Source organism: Metopolophium dirhodum, chromosome 1 (genome assembly GCF_019925205.1).
Source record: "Metopolophium dirhodum isolate CAU chromosome 1, ASM1992520v1, whole genome shotgun sequence".
NCBI classification, from domain to species: domain Eukaryota; kingdom Metazoa; phylum Arthropoda; class Insecta; order Hemiptera; family Aphididae; genus Metopolophium; species Metopolophium dirhodum.
The window spans coordinates 140,738,505-140,765,596 of NC_083560.1; the positions used below are offsets into that span (position 1 = coordinate 140,738,505).

The following is a 27,092-nucleotide window of genomic DNA, read 5'->3' on the forward strand; positions in this document are numbered from 1 at the left end:
ACTTTGGGTTCATCCTTTGAACTTGAAACGAACTGAAAATAATACAATTAAATGTTTTATTCAAGAACTTCGAAATGACGAATGTAAATTTAGAAATTTTACACGAATGAGTACCGACACGTTTGATTATATTCTAGAAATACTTAACGATGAAATTCGAAAACCTGATACTAATTTCAGAAAAAGTATCACTCCAGAAGAGAAATTATTGGTGACATTGAGGTAAGTTAATAGTACATTCTAAATTATTAGATATTAGATTCTGAGCGGAGCATAGCGAAATAATGTATTGATTTTACAATACATTTAAAAAAAAAAATTTGTTTATACAATGATTTATCATTGAAATAAAATATAACATATCCATTACAACGACATGCTTGACAACTACTGAACAGCAGAGCGGTAACCACTTGTCCAACTTTTTTTACATTTTCATTTTTTCGCTCCACTCAGAATTTAAAATAGCAGGTAGTATAAAAATAATTCTTTTAGACTTGTGAATTCTCTTGAACGTATTACTTTTTATTGTTATAATATTATTATAATAAAATGAGTTAACACTTAATAAGGTTATACTTAATTATACTTAATTTTTAACAATACTAAAAATGATAATTTATTATAATGAAAAATCAATGTAAAATATAAGAACTTGAACTATCCGACGAGGAGAAATCTGGAGAACTCGCAATGTACTGAATTGCATTAAATTGCTGTGGTTGTTGATTTGCATTTAACTGCTGATCTGGTGATAAATGAGGTATAATATTAGAATGTGGCGCATTATTGTATCTTGGCATTTCATACGACGTTTCTTGGCTGTCGAGAAGCTGATCAATGGTATTTAATACAATTTTTTTGAATTGACGTTGATTTTTATTATTTAATTTTAAAAAATCTGGAATAATACTTTTAAAAAAAGAAAGTTCAGGTGTATCCTCATTATTTTTTTTTGGTTGAGTTCTTGTCTTTAGAAATTCCAACATTGGTTCCACCACTCTTTCACTGGGTAACATTTTTTTGTTTGTTCTTGGTTTTTTAAATTATGGTTCATTATTAGATTTTTCATTTTCTGCATCTTCATTAACTATTGTTTGTGAAATCACTTCTTGTTCAACTGTTTCTACATTTTGTTCAGTATCTAGCACTATAGATTCTTCAACGAAACTATCGTTTTCTAAGTTATCTATATGGGAACTATTCAAATTGCTTTCCATTTTTTTGTGTTGCAACACGTAATCAGAGAGAAACAACATATTATCAAACAAATACCATTTTCTTTTTCTTGATGATGCTCCGGACCCAGATGGCAATTTTTTTTGTTCACGCAGCTGCCTTGAAAATGAATTTCGAAGTGTGGTTCATTTTGCCTTGCATTCATTAGCTGTAATTAATCAACAAATTGGATACTAATTACAATACAAATTTGTATTTATATTTTGTTTTATTTAATTTTTTTTAAAAAACAAATTTTTTAATGTTTTTAGTTATTTGGCAACGGGAGAGCGATTTCAACGTCTTCATTACCAATTTCGCCTAGGTGCTACGACAATAGGATTGATAACTAATGAAGTATGTACTGCTATATGGAAATTATTATCACCCATTTATTTGCCAACGCCTAGAGAAGAAGACTGGCTTAAAATTTCAAATGAGTTCGATAAAATTTGGAATTTTCCTAATTGCACAGGAGCAATTGATGGTAAGCACATTGCTATTCAATGTCCACCATGTGCTGGTTCCGAGTATTTTAATTATAAAGGGTTTCACTCAATTGTGCTTTAAGCAGTGGTTGATGCGCACTCAAAATTTATAACAATCGATGTTGGGGATTATGGCCGGTCCAGTGACAGTGGAATATTTAAAGAATCTAATTTTGGTAAAATGTTACTACACAATGAATTAAATTTACCACCACCAAGAAAAATTCATAATGACATAAATGAAGAATATCCTTTTGTGTTTGTTGGGGATGAAGCATACCCTTTATTACCATGCCTGATGAGACCTTTTCCGCGTAGGAACTTAACAAACGAAAAACGTATTTTTAACTATCGACAGTCCCGGGCAAGACGAATAGTAGAATGCGCATTCGGAATTATGGTTAAGAAATTTAAAGTGTTGGAAAACAAAATTGTGGTAGGCCCAGAAAAAGCTACCCAGATCGTAAAAGCTATTTGTGTATTACATAACTTAATTATGACGAGAGAGCAACATTGTATTGATATTCAAGAATTTATAAATTCTCAAGAACAGAATGAAATAATTGAACAAGATATCAGTATAATTAGATCTTCTAATAATAGATCTTCCACAGCAGCAATATCACTTCGAAATAAATTTACAGAATATTTTAATTCAAATAAAGGTTCTGTATCCTGGCAAAATAAATACACTGTATAGTAAAATTATTAAATAATAAAGAATTGATTAATTAATAACTATTTTAAGTACCTACTTTATTATTATATTATTATTACTATCGTGATTTATGTAGAGTAGAAAATAAAAAAATATAATAAAATAACATAATATAATAATTGAAATAATAACATAATATTATAATAAAAATATAAAGACCTGGTATTTTTAGAATATCCGATATTTCTGTCCATAATTGTTCTTGTATGTTTCTGTTGCTATAATGTTTGTGTTTGTAATCATAAAGCGACTGACGTTCTTGGACTAATGATATTAAATTTTCAATGTTCATTTCATGCTCAATCGACATTTTATAATCCTATTGAATAAAATAATGATAATAAAGAATTATGCAGTGCAATGTGACACTTATCATTTTTTGAATTTTCACTGCTCGAAAAACTTTATGTGGAAATCCCAGAATAAAGTAAAATAATGCTTATAAATATGCTAACATATTTTGAACTATTATATTATAGTTAAAATATTTAGTTTGTACAAATGTTATAGATATTTATATTTTTTTCACAAATTATTACTTAAAAATAAAAACAAAAATAAAATAAATGTTTTCAATGCAAAATTACGTATTTCAGTACTTGTAGATATAGTGTATAATGTATAATATATAATATATAATGTATAATTACCTTTATATTGTAGACAATTTAGCATAAATAAATAATATTTGGCACAATTTTGATATAATTATCCAGTGACTGCTTGACAGTGACTAATGAAAATAGCGCACGTTCTATTTCAATAAAACAATATTAGTCATGACTGAAGACAAAAATGTTTTGTTTTGACTACTCTTTATCAGTGTGCGCGTTTTCCATATAATATAAAGGTTTTATTTTTGATTAGTCATAATAAAGCGACTTTAGTCGCTTTAAAGCAGTTTTGCTTTACCAGTGTGCGGTCACCCTAACTCTATAGTTTCAGATAACTCATCTACTCCACACGTTAATACTAAATTCTCTTTTCCTACTGTATATAGCCACGCGTTCTTAAACTCTAATTTATGGAATATACTTCCATGTAATTCAAAATATAAATATTTACACATTTGTGTTTTCTCCTTTTGTTTCGTAAATAACGCCATTTCACAGTTAGTATTAGAATTCTTAGAATGCACGGGTTGTATGGCATAACAAATAAAGTAATTAAGTATTCGTTTACAAGTGTTTAATTGTTGTGGTGTAAAGGTCGTAAAATATTCATTCGAAGGACTTATCGCGATATAATCATAAGTGTTTTGTACGTACGCGAACTGTTTGTTTTTAATTTTAATCGGCATCGGAATTATATTATACAAATTGAAATTTTGTTGATCTATTAACGGTATCTTTATATTAAACATCAATAATTGATTTTTATATACTACACTGACTTCCGATAATTGATATAAATTATAAGGTTCAATATTGTCTAAATCAATCGGTAATGATGTACCTTTGGGTAATGATAATTTAATCTCCTTCATACTTTCCCGTAATGCCTCAATTGATAACACTCCCGAGTGTATTTGACCTGCCCGTGCCAAATTTATCATTTCTGAAATATAATTGGTCTCGAATGCATACTGACTTAGTAGTAAATTTAACAACAAATACGAATCATGTATTCGAGTTTTGTGATCTAACTCACTTGTTTTATTAATTACTTGATCTGATAAATTTCTTATATCTGCCATAAACTCGTTGATTTTATCTCGTAAAAACGTAGTATCCCTATAACTCTGTACAGATTGTTTAACTACTGCTTTAATGACTCTCGTCTGAGATTTTATAATATTTAACTCATTTTTTTCAGATTGTTGTAACTGTAATACATTATTCGTGTTTGTTTCTATGCAATTATCATCACAAATTCCGAACAAAATATTTGCTAAATTACCTACTCCATTAATTAATCCTCTCCTCCCCCTTTTAGAAGGATGTCCCAATGTTTCTAAAATGTTAGCCCTTTTTTTCAAAATTTCGTTGGTAAAATCGGTAAATACGGTTCTAAAATGTTGACAAATAATATTAGATTTTGATGGAATTAATTCGTTTTCAATGCAATATTGTTTCGTAGTGTCTAAATATGTGTCAAAAATTTTCTCTCGTTCATTAAAAATTGTTAAATTAACATAAGTCAAAAGTGTCCATTGTGTGTTTATGATCCGGACGGATCCTTTATTTTCAAAATAAAGTCCCGAGTGATTGCTCACGTGTGTAATATTGTATAATGCGTGTTGTGTTCCGTGTGTTGGTGTGTAAAACACACAGACCTATACATATACCCATAAAAATTGCATGCTCTTTTTTTTTTTTTTTTTGAATTGATGTTGATTGTATTAGAATTTCTTTATTGATTGTCGTTGAATTTCTGTTGATTGTAGTTGGATGTTCTGTTGATTTATGTTGATTGTAGTTGATTTTCGTTAATTATATTTGAAGTTCTGTTGATTGTAGTTAATTTATGTTTATTGTAGTTGACCAAATAATTGTTCCTTGATTTCGTTTATTTCGGATTTAGATTGACAAAAGGCATTAGAAATGTTATCGCTTGTTCTGCTACAACTGGGTACTCTTTACGACAAGATAACCAAAAATCTATTAATGGCCGCTCCTTATATATGTCTTTGAGTGCCGTGTCACACGAGAGTTCAATTAATGATTCAACATTTAAGTCCGAAAAAGTTGTTTCAATATTGATTGAAAATGGGTTTCTTATCCATTCTTTGTTACTGTTAATTGGAGGAAAATATTCTTTTAGATTAGTTTCCAGTCCTTGCAAATGTTCCTGAATAAGAGCTGATATATCGTGTGGCATGAAACTTATGTTATTCTCTTTTTGAAATGCTGTCAGCATTGTAAAAGCCTCGTAATTTCCTGTTTTTATGCGACGTGACCACAAATTAAGTTTTTTTGTTCAGCTTCCACCTTTTCCTGCACTTTAAATATTGTCACATTTTCACCTTGAAGTGCCAAATTTAAATTATTCAAAAAATCAAACACAACACAAATGTAGGCTGCCTTAACTAACCAATTAGCATCATGAAATCTGTCTTTAAATTCAAATATTGCATCTTAAGATGTTGGAGGATTTTGTTCTAAGAATACCGAAACTTCTTCCTTCAATTCGATTAGTCTTTTCAAGACATTCCCTCTCGATAGCCATCGCACCTCACAGTGTAAAAGAAGATGTTCATGATCACTCCCCATTTCTTTGCACAAAGCAAAATATTCTCGAGTTTAGTGGACGAGATTTAATAAAATTTATAAATTTTACACACTTGCATCGTTTCAGTTAAAGACAATGGCATTTTTTTGACCGCTAATGCCTCTCTGTGAATACTACAATGAACCCATACACATTCCGGCGCTACAGCTTTTACTCTTGGAAAAAGTCCAGTACGAATACCTGACATTGCACGTGCTCCATCGCTACTCAATCCCACACATTTATTCCATTCAATGCCATTCTCAATAATATATCTATTGATTAAATTAAATAATTCTTCTGCTGTTGTTCATGTTGGCAGCGATTTACAAAACAATAACTCTTTGTGAGAAGTATTTCCAAGATCATATCTTACAAAACACATTAGATTAGCATTATCCGACACGTCTGTACTTTCATCAACTTGTAAAGAAAAATAATAACACGATTTGAGGTGGCCTACTATTGTTTCTTCGATGTTATTTGCCATATCCACAATTCTACGCTTCACCGTGTTATTCGACAACACCAACAAATTTACTTGTTTTTCCTGTTTTTTTTCGCATATTCGAGATGAAATTATTTTCATTGCCGGAAGTATTAATTTTTCACCGATTGTGTGTGGATAACCCGTTTCAGCAATTAATTTTGATATTTCATAAGAAGCCAATACAAGGTTTTCAGTTTGAGGACTAAGTGAAAACATTGAAGTCATATTTTTTTTGGAACTTTTTAATTGTCTTCTCCTGTTAATGAAAAAATCTATAGGCTTTTCTTTGTATTTAGGATGCTTCAATTCTAAATGCCTCTTCAACTTCGAAGGCTTCATGGACTCGTTTGAAAGTTCTGCATTACATATTACACAGAATGGTTTGTTATCATCGCCCTCGATAAAGCCAAATTGAATGTAATTTTCAAAATACTGTCGAGTCCAGGCCCCCTTTTTTTTCGTAAGAGAATTACTTTGCGCATCGGACGACCATATTTTATTAGAACCAATATTAGAACTTGTACTTACATCACTCGACTCTTGGTTGGTGTTTCTTATGGAACCGGTACTTGGTCTTATTAACCACTTATCCATTATAAATAAACGCGAGAAAATAAGACGCGTATACGTATTACAATTTTAATAACTCGTCGTAGACGTGCGTCGTTTGACACCAAGGTTCAAACTGAAATAAATATTTAGCCATCGCTATAATATGCCTATATCGGTAATTCATTTGTAGATAACGGATAACGGATTAGTGCCGTAACAACCAACGACGCTTGTCATTCATTTAATACTATTATAATTAGAGGTAGGATTTATATTCTCTTAAAATCCTTAAAATATGATGTTTTTATGTCACATAAAATAGGCAATATATTCTCTTAATATTCTTTTAAAATACCAGATATATGATGTTTTATGTCTTTAAATATGCAAAATATTCTTTTAATATTAAAAAAAAAAATTATTAAATTTATTTTTTATTAATTTGGTTTTAAATATATTTAATTTAATCTATTTTACAATAACAATTAATAACTATATATTGTTCCATGTGTTCCGGTGTCATTTTAGTACGCCGGTTTGTAAGAATGTTCTTGTAAATGCTGAAGGATCGTTCAACATCAACCGATGTCACTGGAGAATATTGCAAGTCGGCTACCATAGTCGGTGAATAATTTTCCGGAAGTTGTATTGTGTTATTTCCACTGCTTGAAGTTTTCGGCATATTTGTATGTTATAGACAGTTATAGTAATATGAGACGAGTGGAAAGAAAATATTATGTATATCACACTCAGATATCAACACTCGACGCGATGCGACGGACGACTAGTAGACGACGAGAATAGTCGTGACAGCTAACGAAATAACCGATGTGCTATCGCAATCGATAAGGAATACATGGAGATTAATTTTTATTAAAACCCAGAAATAAATCATTTAGTGAACATTGTATTTATCAAAGTGCTGATATACGTGAAATATGTTCATTATATGCCAATTTTAGAAAAATATTCTCAAATATTCTCTTACGTATTAAATATTCTCTAACCCCTAAAATATGCTTTTTTATGCAAAATAAATTTTTTCCTGTGAATTCTGTGTTTCATGAATCGTAAAGATTTCTCACTCCCATTTAACTGCATAGACTAGAAACGAATATGTAAAATCATAAAAATCCGACCTCTAATTATAATGTATTTATAGATACGGCGAATGTCATACCCGAATGGTTTTTCATGAAGCCTAGTTGATAATCTCAATAATTATTATTTATGTTGTAAATCATAGTTATTCGTATTAATGAATTTATTTTTACTTAAAAGTTTAAATTATCAAACGAAAATGATAAATAACAAATTTAATATGAGAATTTCATTAAATTTTGCGACCCGGTATTAAATTTTTTATGGCCCGGTAGTGGGTCGCGACCCGGTATTTGGGAAACGCTGGAATAAAATAAAGATTTTTAATAAAAAATTTTCTTCCTTGGTAATTTTCTGTATTAAAATATGATACGAAATTAATAATAATAATTATTATTAAAATATTTATGGGTACTTATTTGAGTAACAATATAACTATGAAATAACCTTGTACAAGGGTAAATAATATACCAATCGAAGCGTAATTTTCAGCTCTACGCCATGAAATAATTATAGAAATCATAACTACAGCGCCAAAAAATGTATTGCTATATAAAAGAATATGAGAAATACGGCAGCCGGCGGCAGTATGGCCTCACAGGAATAAAATGTTACGGCAGCCGGCGGCCTAAAATTCTTAATTCATAACCAGATTTTTGTGGCCGCCGGCGGCTGTATGGCGGTCAACGTGTTAAATTTATGAAATTATTAAAAATGAATTAATATAATATGCGTATAAATATATAATAATATACTCTGAAACTATTGTATTGATTGATTCATCTGATTCTATGCACAGCTCATGGTCAATAATCGAATTCATCGATAAAGAAGTGCCAAATGATGAACTAGATTCGTTTTTTGAGCTCGATAAAATTGACCCGATTGCTACTTTTGGAGAACTAGTCATTATTTCTACTGATTCACTAAAAACAACAGAAATTATTCTGTCAACATTTTTATATCGTTTTTTAAGCTTTTGATCTTTTATACTCTCAAACAGTTATTATTTTATCACATTTTACTTGACAATTTTTACAAATATTTTTCACGTACCTACAAACAAGCATGTCATTAGAAGTCAAATCATCTGTTTCCATACTTAAATTGTTTTCAATAATTTCAGTTTTTTCAACATCTACATACGTCGATTGTTTTCTAAAAAATAAAATATACCTACCTATAATAGTGTTATTTCTATATTTTAAAATTAAGTATAGTGTAAAATTTTATAATTATTTAAATATATAAAAAACGAACTTAACCATTAAAAAATTAAAAATCAAAATAGTTGACTTACATTTTAACTGTACATTTTTCATACGTTGACGCAAAACTTTCTTCCCAATAGGTCTACTTTTTACTCGTACTTTTTTTGGTGACATTGTAAAATATTTATGATAACAAATGTAAAAATTAAAAATTACAATTTCACATATGAAAGTATAAAATACACTATAAAGTAAATAAATTATTCAAAAATCACTAAAATCTAAACAACCCATATAATGTGTAAATATCGAATATGACGTATAATATCCACTAGACACATCCATCTACCAACTGACATTATATTATCAACTTATTCATTTGTAAGCCTTTTACTCGTCATTCCATTATTTACATTATTGTTATTATTTTTAAATCATACGCGGTCAATAATCGTAATTTTATAAATAATAATATGTTTGCTTATAGACAACCGTGAACCGTGGTCATTCACAAATTCGTTTGTGTAAGTAGATAACGTCGACAGTACTTACTGTAGATTGTAGTTACTACTTAGTATAATATTTAATTTTAAAATCATAAGACTATTATTGCTGTTATTATTATAAATATGAAATCAAGTATTCGTGCCGGAACACACTATGCGTTTTGTCGGTTGCCGATTAATACAGTCCCGATAAACCGCAATCGGGAAAACTGACCAAACTACACGGTTTATCGGTTGCCGATTTAAAAAGCGCGGCAAATATTTTAATTTAAAATATGTTATTTTAAATATCAGGCTATATTATGACTGCTTTCAACGAAATTGAGCTTGTACAGAATACTATATTACTATATACTGGTATAATTGATTATAGATTAATAAGAAACCATATTTTATATGTAATACCTATAATATTTATAATTATTTGATTTCAACGAATTGGTTAAATGACGTGTATAAATGTGTATATCTACGTCATTGTAGAATGTTATAAGATAATGTGTACATGAGCACCTACCTAGCACCTAAGTACGATTTAGTTTGCCTTTAGCTGCAAGAGTGGTCGGATGTCTTGTTTGATTTTTATTAAATTATTCCGAATTTGCCAATAAATTAAAATTAAATGAGTTCTCTTGCGGAAATACTATGTTTGGCTGAAGCTGCAGGTGAACTTGATGAACCAATACCATCAAAGAGTAGAAGATACTGGGTCCATCCACTTCATAGTAGTCGAGATGATGATAACCGATTTACTGTATTTTTCAACGACATAAAAAAATATCCTGAAAAGTTTTACGATTACTATCGTATGTCAATTTTATCATTTGAAGAACTACTAGAAAAAGTGAGGCCAAAAATTACAAAAGAGATCACCCATCTACGATATCCAATAAGTGCTGAAGAAAGATTGACGGTGACATTAAGGTATGTTTTACAAGAGAGTTTTATAAAAGGACAATAATATAATTATTATAAACAAAATAAAGGACATAAAAATATTGACTTTTTTCATTCATGAAATGTTTTATTACTTTTTTTAAAATATAAATCATGCATCATTACAGGTCGATTAAAAGTACCTTTATACACCTAGTTAAATAATATTTAATACTTAAATACTAGTTCAATTTTATAATAATTAATAACATTGGATTGTACAAAATTATAATAATTTTATATTTAAAATATGAATATAATATTAAAACAGAACCATTACCTCATGAGTTCTTCTTCTTCTTTAAATTTTTACGTAAATTATATAATATAAACTAATAATGAAAATAAAATACATAGTACCTACTTGGTTGATAAATGAAATATAATTCTAGTTAAAAAATTTGCCGCATTAACGTACTAAACATTGGCCAAATGGCCCCCAAAGGGGCGGCCGTTGTACACCGCGGCAAATATGATGGTTCAGAGAGGAGGGGACCCGCGTATGTCGTCATCGTAGTCGTCGTGATCGAAATTATAGAATAATTTGAGCAAGCACCCAGTTCTTTTTCTCGCGGGATGACGTCATAAATGGGCGGCCATGTAATATTAATTGCTCCACGTGGAGCCGTTATTGACCTTGCGTTATTGTGTGTATAATAAAAATAAATATACACTATGATTCTCAGAATGGTATTTCAACTGACAGTATTCTACTTAATTATAAAGAATTGCATCGGTAATGGACAGTATAAACGCATATAAAAGAGCGTAATGTTCAATGCATTGTCAGTACACAGTTGACATACTATACAGACCTACCCAGGCTGACTGTAAGTATGTTTGACGGAGACGTTTCCGAATGTTCGGAAATGGCATCGGAGTCTACATGCAAGAGGAGGAAAGCGGAGAAAACTGTGGCACCGACGAAGAAGGGCAAGACGATGTCGATAGCGTTTGTCAAAGTTCCTTTGTTACAGATGAGGATGGCTATGGAGAAAGAAATGTTGAGTGTGGACAATCTGGATCACGTTACTCAGATTTTGACGGATTTCAAACTGAAGGTGGGTCCCCAATTTCACATTTCAGTTTGGGTAATTTTGATCGCTCTATGGCACCCGGACCATTTTGCGACATTGATGAACCCCAAGAAATGGACGATTACGAACCTGGCCCGCGACGAGCAATTGGAGGAATGCAATATGGAGGATATTCCTATGAGGGAGAGAATCAAGGCCATGTTGCTCGTGGCTCGCCAATTTATGAGCACATGCTTAGAAGAATTGTCGATCGAATTTGTGACATCGATTTTCGAGGGAATGATCGATACATCAGCGACGTTATTGTCCCCTGTGGACCTAACGGAGTTGATGAAGTTACTAAAGAATTACAAAATATGTTGCGACAGTTCCCTCCAAAGCTCCCAGTCATCGTCACTGCCCATGGCGACCATGTCCATTGCGTCCACGTCTGCCGACAGTCAAACTCGGCTTGTCGGTGTATATGGTTGCAACGATCCGTCCTCTATCGCCAACATGGACGACGACGCCTTCGAAGACGCGTTTGGGCGATACGCCTCACGTCGTCGGACTGGGAAAGCATCGTGCGATATTTTTCTACAGACGGCCGGGAACCCCAACAAATTGACGGCGTCGGTTCCTATGGAGGATTACGTGATGGACGCAATTTTATACAAGTATGTGGTGAAAAGTTATTTGCAATATGTTCGTAATTCGTATCTTAAAGAAGTGTTCATGTCGACCATGGTAAAAAAATATGGGTCGTCGTATCGCTTTAATGCCACTCATTTAAAAAAATATAAATTTCGAACCACAGAAGTTGACATTTTGTATAACAGACATTTGCCTAGTGTACGAAATTACGAGAATAAACTGCAAATGTTTCAAAACAATAAAAACTATTACGAACCGTTTGAAGCAACTCCGTTTTATATTCATTTAAATGAACTCGTTTATAGTATGTCGGATAAATTAAAAATACACAAAGGTACTAGCAAAATACTCGCGCCTAAACAATGTCAATTTTGTTTATACCAACACTATAGGGAAAATACACGTCATAATAGAAAATTGGTGAAATTATGCTATCCATTATTAAACCAAGCTACTTATGACCATATATTCGACCACATGTACGATCCTAATTATATGGATAATATTGACTTTTCGTAAATTTAGGAAGTCAGATCTCGAAGGACTCAGGGACACGAAGGAAATGTGGAAATATGCGTCAATGAAATGCCGAACGACGTTCCCAGAGAACTCTGTGCATTTGCAGAATATCAAGACGGCAATGCGAACCACTCTCTCGTTGATGAAGAATTCGGATACGATGAGGGAAGTTCCAGTATTAAATCAGTATGCGTCTATCCAACGTCGCTAAAAAATTTGTTGTACCAGTATCCTTGTTGTCCACCCGACGCGTTCACGAACATCAAAGAATTTTATTTGAATAATAAATTAAATATTATATTAGAAGAAGACAAAAAATGTAAAGTAGCTCTTAGGAATTGGTGCGCTATTATACGGAGCTGGAGTATTAATGAATTCGTTAAATACTATAATAAACCTAATGTAAAACCGTATTTTAACGCGTACACTAGAGGGCCTGTAACAGTTTATTACGATATCGATAAATCCGTTTCAATAGCTTCGGAGTTATTGATGTATCAATTTGAAAACAACGAGGGTCTTGTTTGTCGATTTTTGCAAACTCTAGTCAATATATTAGATAAAAAAATTCCGAAAAGAAATAGCATGCTAATACATTCTCGATTCTCCTCCCAGCGCGGGCAAAAATTATTTTTTCGATGCCGTAGCCGCCTTTTTTTTGAATTACGGTATGTTCGGAACTGCCAACAAAACGAATAATTTCAGTTTTTCCGATGGCGCCGGCAAACGTCTCGTTATATGGAACGAACCTAATTACGAGGTGTATCATTTGGAAAAAATGAAAGAGCTACTAGGAGGGGATACCACTAGAGTGCAAGTTAAATACAAAAACGATGTTCCCCTACAAGGCCCCCCGATAATATTATTAACCAATCACTATTTATCAATAATCAATGACCCGTCGTTCAAAGACCGTTTATCAGTGTACACGTGGATAAGCGCACCTTTCCTAAAAATGTACAATAAAAAACTGTCACCATTATTTTTTTATCATTTATTAAATAAATACAATATTACATATTATTGAATCGTGTGTTATTATTTATTATCTTATTCTATTGTTACAAATTGATTGTACATCGACGACAAATCGTCACGGAAAAAGTACTGGCCCTGTGAAGTAGATAAATTGTGATGCATCACACCGTCTTCGAATGGAATATGAATTTTGTCAAAGTGCGTGAATTGGAACGGTGCCCCGAATTCAACAACCATTTCAGTGTTGACCTCAAATACGACTTCAATGTCAGTGAAACTGCTAGGTTTTATTGCTTGACTGGTAGTAGTCAATCTGTGTACCGGATAGACGCCCCACGTGCAACGACGGTTAGTGCGTTAATGCGGTCGGATATTTTTTATAAATTAAGATACGCAAATACGTGGATATACACGACTAAAGGCGAAACATTAACTATTGCATGTCGAGAGAATACGGAACCGTATATACAAAAGATAAGAAATCAGGGGTTGATTACCCTCACTCCAGATTGTAGGACATACGGAAATAATATAGTATTGAATCCAACGCAATATATAAAATCTAAATATTACGTAAATTTTATTCCACAAATAGGATCGGGAAATTTAGTATTCGCGATCCCTAATAAGATAAAAGATATAAACCTACCTAGGTTAGTAATTAAGGAAGATATCATAAATTAGAACGAATTCACGAAATAGCACATTCGCTTGACGAGGTACAAAACATGATGGATAGTGAAGTAGAAAAACAATCAGGACAGGACATAATAAACGATAAACGCAACTATTTGTTGTATGTAACGATAGGATTATTAGTATTCTCATTAATGTTAATATTTGTTATATATATAACATACAAATGTAAACTAACTTCGTTAAGACAACCTCGTTATGAAATTGTACGAATGGGAAAAAGTAAGTTTTATGCGGAAACCGCAACGAAAGAAGCTAATGGTGATATTCAAGTGGAACAAGAACAAAATAAAGGAAAAAGCGTATTGCCACAAATAAAATAAAATATAATTAATACATAATAAAATAATATAATATGTAAGTTAAAGTATTAATATAATAAAAATAAAATAATAAACGATAATACTAGAACAATGATAGACAATCATTATAAGAATAAGTATATTGTGTATAAAATAAAAATATATTTTGCAATAGAAAGGAAATCAAATTCGTAGTCATGAATTTTGAGTTCACCATGAATAACCCCAAGTAACAAACTATCATTTAATTATACTCTATTCAGAATAAGAATTCCCACTCGCTTGACGAAAACTCGTTTCGTTCGCGCATGTTTGTTGCCACCAGCTGGCGTTGATGTAGGCAGCGCCGCCGCCGCCGACATTCCGCAGATGTATACGTAGTGAACTATAATATCACATGTGTCTATGCCACAAGTGGTTTATGCGTTCATTCCGCAACTTATCAAAAAACCGCGCACCCACCAATATTTACTGTTTTTTTTTTTAATACTATTTTGTAAATTATTTATCCAACATGGCAGATAGTTCTAGTGAGGATAATGCTGAATATGGCCCATCACCAGTCAAAAAGGGAAAAAGTGGAAAAGTGAGTACTATATGATATAATACATAAATCTGTTATCATTCTCAATTTCAAATACCTACGCAGACTTTGGTAAAATACATTTAAAAAGTATTTGGAATAAATACTCATATACTTATGAAAAATAGTATTCAGAACATATTATATTCAAATACTTCATAAAAATAATATTCCGAATAAAGTATTTTAAATACTGCAATATAAAATATAAAAAATATACACGACCAGTTAATAAATACCTACTAATATAAATCAAATTTTTAAATTGTATTAATAGTTGAATGAATGTAAATAAATTAATAATATAAATATATTTTTAGTGGTAAAGTAATTAATATTTTAGGATATAAAATACATTAAATGGAATTGTCTGTTGTTGTTTTTTTAAGAGAACCTTATACTAAACGGCAATAATAAACTATTGTGAATTGTAATTTTTGTGATATTTCAGGAACAAAATAAGTATAAATGAATTTCTCATCTAAAATCTACCAAGCCGTATCCGCCGACGACAGTTTGCCACCGATATCACGTACAAATTTATTTCACCTTTTGAAAGACTTAGATTTCCGGTATAGTAAAAGAAGTAGAAATAGTGCTATGACCGAAAAAATTGAGATTGTCGTGTGGCGAAGAATGTATTTGGACAACATCAAAAAATACCGGGAAGAGGGTCGACATATTTTTTTCCTCGACGAAACATGGGTGAATGCTAGCGACTGTACTTCGAAAACGTGGGTCGACGGAACAATTAAATCTCACCGGGACGCATTCCTAAAAGGTTTATCGACAGCTGCTGTCAATCCTTCGGGCAAAGGGAAACGGCTCATTGTACTCGACATCGGCTCAGAAGACGGTTTTCTACCCAGGGGTTTGCTATGTTTCGAATCTAAAAAAAATACACGTGACTACCATGATGAAATGAATGGGGACACATTTCGTGAGTGGATGGAGGGCATTCTACCTCACCTAAAACCAAACTCCGTTATTGTCATGGACAACGCTTCCTACCATTCAGTTAAACTCGACAAAGCCCCAACATCAAATACAAAAAAGGCGGATATAATAAAGTGGTTAGAGGATAAGGGAGAAGTCGTAGACCGGTCTATGGTTATCCCTCAACTATTGCACATTGTAAAACGATTGAAGCCACTACATACTAAGTATGTTATTGACGAGCTTGTTAAAGCTAATAATCATACAGTGTTACGACTCCCGCCATACCACTGCGAGCTTAACCCCATTGAGCTCGCTTGGTCATCGGTGAAGAACCACGTCCGGATGAATAATACTACTTACAAGCTTCCGGACGTCAAAAATTTACTAACAGAGGGCATCAATCGAGTTGACGCAGAAATGTGGAAAAATTTCATAAGCCACACCAAAAAGGAGGAGGACAAGTTCTATGAAGTTGATAATATTATAGACGAGGTCTTGTCATCGGAAAAAACGGATTTGTTGATGACCATTACGGGGAACACGTCATCATCTGAAACGGATTCAGATTCTGATTAAAAACGTAAAATGTAACTTAATTTTTGTAAATAATTGTTTAAAAAATATCAGTAAATTTTTGTAAATATGAATTTGTATTTATTTATTAATTTTAATTTCCTATTTAAATTACATGTGTTGGTATATTTGGTTTGATAATAATTTTATGCTACTTAGGCATTGTGTTAGGTCTTAACAATAAAGTAAAAGTACAAGAAACATGGCAAAGAAAAAAAATATACATTATAACATAATAATAAGTAATAATTATTACGATTTTGTAAATTGTTATTATTATTAACTGTATGCACGGCGGCGGCTGTCGATAGCGACGGGTGACGGCAGCGGTCGACAACTGGCGACCAATCACAGCGCGGCCGACACTCGCCATGGGGGTCTGACGGCTGTCGGCGGCTCAGTTGCATGCGCAAAAGTGGGAATTCTTATTCTGAATAGAGTATAGTGTTAACCCAATATTTATTTATAAACATAAAAAAATATAATTATTGAATAAACATTATTTATTAATTAAGAATACATTTTTAAATAATTAATACTATTAAGTAAATATTGAATGAACCAAAATTATTTATTTAATTAATATTGTTAACTAATATTTAGTCAATATTTTTTTACCAATAATTAATCAATGTTTTTAATTGATATTTAATCAATATTGACTTATATTTACCTAACACTATTGTGATATACTGCAGCTATATATTAATATTATATTTTGATTTATTCATATTACTCAACCATTTTATTTAGTTTTTAAAATTATGGTTCAGACGTTCTGTGATCAATTGTTCCGCTTAAATTGTCTTGACCACAATGATCCTCGTAAAAATAGCAATAGTTACTTTTTTAATAAGCAAAATATAAGTATACTAATAATGTATGAAAGTAAAAACATTCACACACGCTTTCATACCTATACAAAACCAAATAAAAAAAACATTACAATTGATAAAAACAAAATTTATTTGTTTTTAGAAGTTAGAGATATTAATATTAAATATTTATTTATATTATATAATATAAAGTATAATATAAAGAATCTTATGAGTCTTAACTCTTACATCATTTTCTTAGACTGCGAAAAATACGTTAAAAAAGAAAATTTATTTAGTTTTAGAAAAAAAAGTGTTACATATTAATCATAAATTAATTACATTTTAAGAGTTTTTGAACGTTTATCTGCGAAGGGTGCTTGAGCCAAATATATTTTTAACGGTTCTTCAATTTCATGGTCACTTGCTCTTTTGAATTTTACTTGTTTTTTTATGGATTCTAAAAAGATAAAAAAAAGTCATATAATTGATATATTTATAATACATTTTAAGCTTTTGGATAGGTGTTTAAATATTCCCAATTAATTGTGGTTACATTACAGATAATTGCACATAATAACATAATAAGCAGTTATCGGTTTACAAAAATATTCTGCTCAACTTATGATTATTAGAATTTAGAAGTAATTTTGAGCCTTGACCCTATAGAATCTTGATATATAGGTATTTAAATAATAATATTTTAATTTAATATAAATTGGTGGCTGACACCAATCTAATCTTATTTATTCATACATAGCTACACAAAAAAGGAACAAAATAACTAAATGATAATTACAACCTAACCAATATAATTAAAATTCTTGAAAGAATTAAGTATCAAGCTTGCAAGTAGGGCTCCCCAAATGGGCGGAGGGGGCGGAGAGTTTGGACCTGGAATACAGGAGCCCAGGTATTTTAGGGCCCGTGGCCTGAATAAAATGATTTTGTAATTTTAGATATTTTATATTAACTGAATCAGATATTATAAAATAATATTTTGATATTTAAATAAATTGTGAAAAAAAGTGCCTGGACAAACATTTAGTACAGGGGCCCAATATGTAATATGGAGGGCCAAATTGCAAGTGTTATATAAATTGATTTATATTTTCCACATACTTACTTAAAATAATTGGAAATATAAACAAATCGCAAAATTTCTTTTTTCTCTTTTTACCAGTAAATGAATAGTCCGCAAGAAAACAATTTGTAAATAGTTTTGACATGATTCTCTTCACGGCCGTTTTTACATTTTTCCCTCCAACATGTGATAATTCATTTATCTATAAATATAATTAATTATAATTCTGTTTTACTTTTCTAGTTATTTAAAATATAATATACTTACCAAAGCTTTTTTGAATTCTTGATCGCCCAAAGTTTTGTCCTCTAAAGTGTTTAAATCCACTACATTATCTATTGGTATAGAGCGATCGGGCATACAGTTTATGTCTACATTTGTTTGTTCATAAAATTTAGTTGGTTTATCCTCCAGAAACTTTTCAATTGATTGTACTCTCTCTAACAATTCATAGTGATTATTAGTTAGTGTGTTTGTAATATGTTTCAGCTCTACTTTGAAATACATAACATGTCTTATGATTTGTTTTTTGAACTCTTTATCTAAAAGTGAAAAACAAAATATGCTATAAATTAATCCTAGTGTATGGAACCTGTTGAAATATACAATTAATATTAGTATTCAAACCATGTAAACACACGTGCGTGTACAATGTCGTTTTCTAATAGATACTTATGCAGCTACGGTATAGCTGTGTAACACCTTTACTATCGCTTTCTATATTATATACGGATACGGGATGGCCTCGATTGTTCATATAAATAGGGCCTTTGATGTATGTAATAATCACTTGCACAGACGCCGTCATACCGAGTGTACGCGGTGTGTGCGTATAGTCACAGTTTAATTGTCCAGTTGTACGTTATTATATATTATACTTATACATAATCATATTGTCGTGTTATTACTTATTATATTAAGGCTAACATCATTAGTCCGTCAAGCTCCACTTTCAACAGGTTATGGGCCCAGAACAATAGCCCAGAACAATAGCCCAGGACAATAGCCCAGAACAATAGCCCAGGACAATAGCCCAGGACAATAGCCCAGGACATTAGCCCAGTCAATAACCAAGACATACAGTCTAGTGGATTCGTGATCGAAGTATTTTTATATCTGTATTAACGCAGAAAACTACAACCAGTCGGAGATATCCTGGATTTCGGAAAACGGCGGAACAGTGTACATAGGTAAAGTTTTGTTATAAATTGTTATACAGGAAAGTATACGGGAAATCATCGGTCATGGAAGACACGGTGAAGATAACAAAATTATGTGCGGAAAACTGGTCGTTATGGAAGTTCCAGATGAAGGTCATTTTAAATGCCTTGGAAGTAGGTGAGATAGTTTCAGGTGAATGGACGAAACCAAGTCTACCTATAAAGAAGTCGGCAGGAGAAACCGACGAGGATGCCAAAGCACGTTGGCAAAGGCAGACAAACGCTTGGCAAAAAGCGGACGGTAAATGTCAGAAAATAATAGTTACCTCAGTGGACGATGGTCCATTACAATATTTGATTAACTGTGAGACTGCATTGGAAATGTGGGAGAAACTTCTGAGTATTTACGAGCAGAAGTCTGAGGCAAGTATACATTTGCTTCAACAACAATTTTTCAGTTATTCAAAGGAGTCGACAGATGACTTGTCGACGCATATTTCTAAATTGGTCAATTTAGGAAGGAAACTGAGAGTAGCGGGTGAACCAGTTACGGATAACATGGTTATGACAAAAATACTAATGACATTACCAAAAGAATATAATCATTTTTACAGTGCTTGGGATTCAGTCCCAACGGGAAGTAAAAATATAAATAATTTAACTAGTCGATTGTTGATTGAAGAATCACGGGTTATCCAGATCAAAGGTGAAGTTGGTGAACAAGAGAAATCGAGTGCATTTCCAGCCAAATTTCAAAACAGATCCGATGGAAAAAACGGCAGTTATGGTAAAGGTAAAAAGCAATTTACTAATAAAAGTAATGTTAAATGTTATTACTGTGGTAAAATTGGTCATTATAAAAGAAACTGTAAGAATTTTCTAAGTAGTATGAAAGGTGGGAAAACCGGTACTACAGGTACAAATTTAAATGCATTTGTAAGCAAGTCAAGGATAAATGAAACTACGACAGATACGTGGGTTTTAGACTCAGGCGCGTCGGATCATATGAGCGCGAACCTAGAATGGTTTACAAGTTATGAACCATTGAAATATACACAACAGGTAACAATAGGTGACGGAACAAATCTGTACGCAACAGGAAAAGGTAATATTAATATATTATCATACGTGAACGGTAATTGGAATAAAAATTACTTGGCAAATGTATTGCACGTGCCGGGATTAAAATTTAATTTATTCTCGTGCGGGTCAGCGTTGGACAAAGGTTTAGAACTAACGTCAGACAATAAAACGTGTGTGTTCAAAAGAAATGGGATTCCTGTATGCATAGGCACAAGATGCGGTAGGTTGTTTGAATTACAGATCTAAGTCAAAACACCGTCGAAAGCTGAATGTTATGCGAACATTGCAGTAGAAAAACGATTAGAAGTATGGCATAAGCGTTTAGCTCACCAGAATATTCAATACGTGAGGAATTGCTTAGCAAAACATAATATTGATTATTCAGCCAAGGACGATCAATTTGTATGCAGCGACTGCATAATCGGGAAACAACACCGTCAATCGTTCAGTAAAAGTGAGACCGAATATTTTAACGTCGGCGATTTAATACATGCAGATTTATGTGAACCGATGCAGAGGGACTCTATCGGTATGTCAAAATATTTTTTATTATTTAGAGATGACTACTCACGTTACAGAACGGTATATTTTATTAAAAATAAATATGAAGTAAAAAATATTATGGAAACATTTATAAAAAGTGTTAAAACAGAAACAGGATCTAAGGTCAAAATATTAAGGACTGATAATGGGTTAGAATTTGTAAACAAGGATATTACAGGTATTCTACAGAAATATGGCATACGACACCAAACTACGGTAGCATATACGCCGGAACAGAACGGGAAAGTCGAGCGTGATAACAGAACAATCGTAGAAGCTGCCAGGACAATGATATGTGCGAAAAATCTTGACGTATCATTATGGGCAGAAGCTGTGAACACAGCCGTTTATACACTTAATCTAACCGGGACGAGTTCACAGAATGGTAAGCCACCTTACGAGTTATATTATAAAGTCGTGCCAGATATTAAACATTTACGAGTTTTTGGTACTGCGGTATATACACACATACCAAAGCAAAAACGTCAGAAATGGGATCCAAAAAGTGAAAAAGGAATATTTGTTGGCTATTCGAACAGCACGAAAGGTTATCGTGTATGGTATTCGAAAACAAATAAAATATCCGTGTGCAGAGACATTATATTCGAAGACGAATGTAATAATTATGAAAATGTAATTGCTGACACAATAGAGTTTACAGACACTCAAATTAATTCAACGGGCGTGCGTGAGAAGGACGAAAACATAGTCGATGATAGAAATGTTATGGTTCTACGTGATAGGAATACACTTAAGAAGCCGGACAGGTATAATGTTCAGACTTTTATTGCTAACTGTGTCAGTCCATTGAATTATGATGAGGCAATTACTGCGTCAAACAAAAATGAATGGAATAATGCTATGAACGACGAAATTAATTCATTACACGAAAATCAGACTTGGACTCTAGTCGATTTGCCACAGGATAAAGTTGCATTACGAAATGCATGGGTGTTCAAAACAAAATATAAAACTGACGGTAGTATAGATAAATTTAAGGCCAGATTGGTCATTAAGGGTTGTTCACAGAAATATGGTATAGATTACCATGAAACATTTTCGCCAGTGGTCAGATACGAATCAATTAGGGCGATATTCGCAGTAGCAGCTGTGGAAAAATTAATACTACGACAATTCGATATCAAGACAGCATTTCTGTACGGAGAACTACAGGAAGAAATATACATGGTACAACCACCAGGATACGAAGATGGATCGAATAAAGTATGTAAGCTTCAGCGTAGTTTATATGGCTTAAAACAAAGTCCAAGATGTTGGAATATACGTTTTAAGAATTTTTTGAATGCATTTGGTTTACAATGTACCGAAGCGGATGCATGTGTATTCAAAGCTGATAACAGCCAAATTATTCTTGCAATATTTGTTGACGATGGTTTAATCGCGGCAGATAATGAAGATATTATAGAGAAACTTTTAACAAACTTGGAGAAAGAGTTTGAGGTTAAAAAGGGAAACTTAGAATATTTTCTAGGTATGCAGGTAAACTTAATGAAAAATGGTTCATTATTTGTGCATCAGACAAATTATGCATGTAGCATAATTAATAAATTTAATATGCTGGACGCCAAAGAACTTTCAATTCCGATAGACAAATCACATACTATTGAACAAAAGGAAGAATCGGAGATATTAAGTGAAGAAATACCTTATAGGCAGGCAGTAGGTAGCTTACTGTTTTTATCACAGGTAACGAGACCAGATATAGCATATGCAGTAAACTTTGCTAGTCGTTACTTAGCAAAACCAACTAAAGCTCATTGGAACTTGGTAAAACGGATTATACGATATGTCAAACGAACATTTAATTATGGCTTGTATTTTAATCACAATACACAACTGTCATTAGAAATATTTAGCGATGCAGATTACGCAGGTGACGTTCAGACACGACGTTCAACGTCAGGATTTCTATTCAGATACGGGTCAAGCATAATTTCATGGACATCGCAGAGACAACATTGTGTGTCATTGTCATCGACAGAGGCTGAATATATTTCGGCCAGTGAAGCTGTAAAAGGGATCATGTGGATTACGCGGTTGATAATTAGCTTATCAAAAACAGGTGATAAACAACCGACATTATTCGTTGATAATCAGAGTGCTATTCGTTTAGTTAAAAATCCGGAGTTTCATAAGAGGACAAAACACATAGACGTACGATATCATTTCATACGGGAGAAATACGAAGAAGGACAATTTCAACTACAGTACATTGGAACAGAGGACCAGATTGCGGACATTCTAACCAAGCCTTTGGTTAAGGAACGATTCGAGAAGTTGCGGTCAGCTGTAGGAGTGACTACAATTAAAGAAATTATTAATTGAGGGAGGGTGTTGAAATATACAATTAATATTAGTATTCAAACCATGTAAACACACGTGCGTGTACAATGTCGTTTTCTAATAGATACTTATGCAGCTACGGTATAGCTGTGTAACACCTTTACTATCGCTTTCTATATTATATACGGATACGGGATGGCCTCGATTGTTCATATAAATAGGGCCTTTGATGTATGTAATAATCACTTGCACAGACGCCGTCATACCGAGTGTACGCGGTGTGTGCGTATAGTCACAGTTTAATTGTCCAGTTGTACGTTATTATATATTATACTTATACATAATCATATTGTCGTGTTATTACTTATTATATTAATGCTAACATCATTAGTCCGTCAAGCTCCACTTTCAACAGAACCAATAATATACTTACCTACCATCGATCGCATCACGATCTTCACATAATGAAAATGATTTTCTTCCAGTGGATTTCTCCAGATCAAAAGCAACTTCATTGTTAGAAAAATCTGTAACATTATTATACAACTTATTTCAGACACTGATGTGATTCAGTGATTGATCTGGTATCAAACAATAATTTTAATAAATAATAATCATTAATCATTAGAGGTACAACATTCTTATGGCTTGTTTTATTTATTCATGTATAACTTTACTAGGACTATTGCGAGGACTAATATATCTAATATTTTCCATATGATTTCTTCTTTCTTTAGAATTATCAGTTTTAAATTTAAGTTTACTGCTAAAAAATGATGTCCCTTCAGCCTCTGAAAATTAATTTTTTTTTAGATTTACATTAATTATTTTAGTATTTAGTATTTATTCAGTATTAAATAATCAGTAAATTTCTAGTTTACCAGGTACCATAAATTTTAGATATTTTTCAATGTTACTTTTTAACACTGAAAATAATGGAACTAATGACAATTTACGTAGATCATTAGGTTCAAAGTAATATATTATGATATATATAATTATATTTTTCAAACAAAATGTTAGGTCAATATACTTATAGTAAACAACTATTAATTATACTTTAAAAGTGCAAAATTTAAGTTAATATAGATTAAAACAATAAAAATAGTAAATATAGGGTGGACTGGAAAATTTTTAAATAACATTATACATTATTTTTTTTTCCGTCATTATCTGAATTAATCATAGCAGGTGAGAAGTCTGTGTGTTGTTACTTTCATCATAACAGTTTCTTTCCAACAATGAAGATTTTTCAGCATCTATAGGACATACTGTAAATAAAATAAAAAATTTAAGTTAATATTGATTAAAACAATAAAAATAGTAAATAAAGAGTGCCTGGTATTCTAGAAAATTTTTAGATTATCATTATATTACATTGTTGTTTTTTTTTTCTTACCGTCATCCGAATTAATCAGAAGATGCGAGAATGATGATCTCTGTATATGGTTTTTTTCATCAAAATTGTTTCTTTTTAACAATGTAGATTTTTCAGCATATATAGGGCAGCATAATATTATGAAACATATTTTAAGTAATTTTGCATATACTGGCATTTTGAAAATCCTATATTATTATTTTATATTTCAATTATCAAAACTCACAGCACATAATATAATTTAAACAAATTATTATTATTTTATTTAGAAATAGTTATATTTTACCCGGACTTTTGAGAGAACTTATATGACGACTAATATTTTTCAGTGGATTAGCTTTTTTTTTTTAAATTATCAAATCCAAATGTAAGTTTCCTTTTAAAGATAATGTGCCTTCAGCCCCTAAAATTATATAATATATTAATTATATCAGGTTAAAATATTATGATAATGAGTTTTAATTAAATTGCATATTACTGTCAAATACAATAATAATACCTTCAATTTTTTTTGGAGAAGGGGACCAACCATTTTTCTTTTTCAACAGATTTATTTGAGTATTCTTATTTTTCTTACACATTGTGCCAATACTACTACCATCAGAATCTAAAAATTAAAAAATATTTATTGTTAATATATATATATATATATATATATATTAATATATTATAAATAACTAGTGTACTGCCTATAATATTTAGTTCTATAATACTAACTAAAGTTAATAATATATTATAACGACAAAACTACTAAAATATTTTACATATAAAACACATTAAATTATGTTACCTGAATTGTACATAGGACATTCCACAGACTTTGTCGAAGAGACTTTATTTATTTTAATTCGTTTTTTATTATTGTCATCATCAGATAGGTCTGTTGTATTTTGAGCTTTATTAGCTTTAAAATCTGCTTCTTCTAAAGTTTCTATAATGACAAATGTAGACAAAGTGTTAATTTTGTTAATTTGATAGACAGTTATACTTTATATTTATAACTACAAACATTTGTCATAAAATTAAAATAAAAATAATACAACTCACTTATACCAGAACTAAGGATTCTTATTTTAAAATAAGTAAATTCTTTATTATTTGGTTGATATTTTTGTTCAATCATTCTTCTAGCATTGTTTTGGTTAAACAGCCAGGCACAAGTATTATCCTTAATCCAATTACTGGGGACACAATCTACAGTATTTTCATTTATAAAATGGACTACTGAATACAATGACTCCATGACAAGCTGTATTAAAATTAAAATAATCAATGCATACAGATCAAAGTACATTCATTTATTATAAATGTATATAAAAATAAACTAATACAACATTCAAAGTAAAAACTATAATATAACAATAGAATTTATTCTTGAAAACTATAACTATTTTGAGTGTAATATCGGAAAAACAATTTTAATATTAATGTCATCATTTAGGTCAAGTGCCATATACTTTTTTAAATTAATTGTATTAATGTTGCAAATCATCAAATCATCTGACAAATCAAAAACGGAAGCAATTCCTAACTTTAAACTGCCTATCGGTTGAGTATAAAATGGTTTAACAGTATTGAAAATCCTTCCCAAAAATACATTTGCTTGACTTTCACGATGGTAACAAATATTTACAACATTCATAATAATAAGCTTTTTGCATAGGCGCAATTTGGGGGGTGCTTGGGGGTGCTTAGCACCCCAAAAATTCATATTAGCACCCCCAAATTATTTTCAACAGCATCATTTAATTGTTATTGGTTATACACGTATTATGTCATAGACAACAGGATAAATTAATGTCTAAGATTTGACTTATATAATAATAATAATAATAATAATAAATAATAATATAAATTATGTTACCTATATAGGTAGTATATATTATATAATTATAGTAATAATACCTAGGTATAATATATTGTATAAAATAAAATATCAAATATGATACATGATACACACATAGATAATAAAGATAGATATCTCTATACTAGCCCGTATCCGTAGGTCGTAGTGTGGTCGTAGCCAGTAACAGCT

At 31.4% G+C, this 27,092-nt stretch overlaps 3 protein-coding genes and 2 pseudogenes across 3 annotated transcripts; 2 read left to right on the forward strand and 3 right to left on the reverse strand.

Annotated features, from left to right (window-relative positions):
• Nucleotides 1-635: 635 nt before the first annotated feature.
• On the reverse strand, nucleotides 636-2,734 carry LOC132932866 (uncharacterized; annotated as a pseudogene).
• A 3,210-nt stretch (nucleotides 2,735-5,944) lies between these two features.
• LOC132932867 (zinc finger BED domain-containing protein 5-like) lies at nucleotides 5,945-6,718 on the reverse strand. Its single transcript, XM_060999218.1, has one exon. The coding sequence runs from the start codon at nucleotides 6,716-6,718 to the stop codon at nucleotides 5,945-5,947; it is 774 nt and encodes a 257-aa protein (XP_060855201.1).
• A 4,548-nt stretch (nucleotides 6,719-11,266) lies between these two features.
• Nucleotides 11,267-12,830, forward strand: LOC132933869 (uncharacterized). Its single transcript, XM_061000144.1, has 2 exons — nucleotides 11,267-12,123; nucleotides 12,626-12,830. The coding sequence occupies exons 1-2, from the start codon at nucleotides 11,267-11,269 to the stop codon at nucleotides 12,828-12,830; spliced, it is 1,062 nt and encodes a 353-aa protein (XP_060856127.1).
• Nucleotides 12,831-15,646: 2,816 nt separating this feature from the next.
• Nucleotides 15,647-16,693, forward strand: LOC132932868 (uncharacterized). The gene has a single exon (XM_060999219.1). The coding sequence runs from the start codon at nucleotides 15,647-15,649 to the stop codon at nucleotides 16,691-16,693; it is 1,047 nt and encodes a 348-aa protein (XP_060855202.1).
• A 1,150-nt stretch (nucleotides 16,694-17,843) lies between these two features.
• LOC132932869 (uncharacterized) lies at nucleotides 17,844-26,300 on the reverse strand (annotated as a pseudogene).
• Between the last annotated feature and the right edge of the window lie 792 nt (nucleotides 26,301-27,092).

Excerpts from the sequence above, each read along its gene's own strand:
- LOC132932867 (XM_060999218.1), bottom strand. The coding sequence starts at position 6,718 with ATGGATAAGTGGTTAATAAGACCAAGTACCGGTTCCATAAGAAACACC.
- LOC132933869 (XM_061000144.1), top strand. The coding sequence starts at position 11,267 with ATGTTTGACGGAGACGTTTCCGAATGTTCGGAAATGGCATCGGAGTCT. Across the intron at positions 12,124-12,625 it reads ATGGACGCAATTTTATACAA|GAAGTCAGATCTCGAAGGAC; the intron begins GTATGTGGTGAA and ends TCGTAAATTTAG.
- LOC132932868 (XM_060999219.1), top strand. The coding sequence starts at position 15,647 with ATGAATTTCTCATCTAAAATCTACCAAGCCGTATCCGCCGACGACAGT.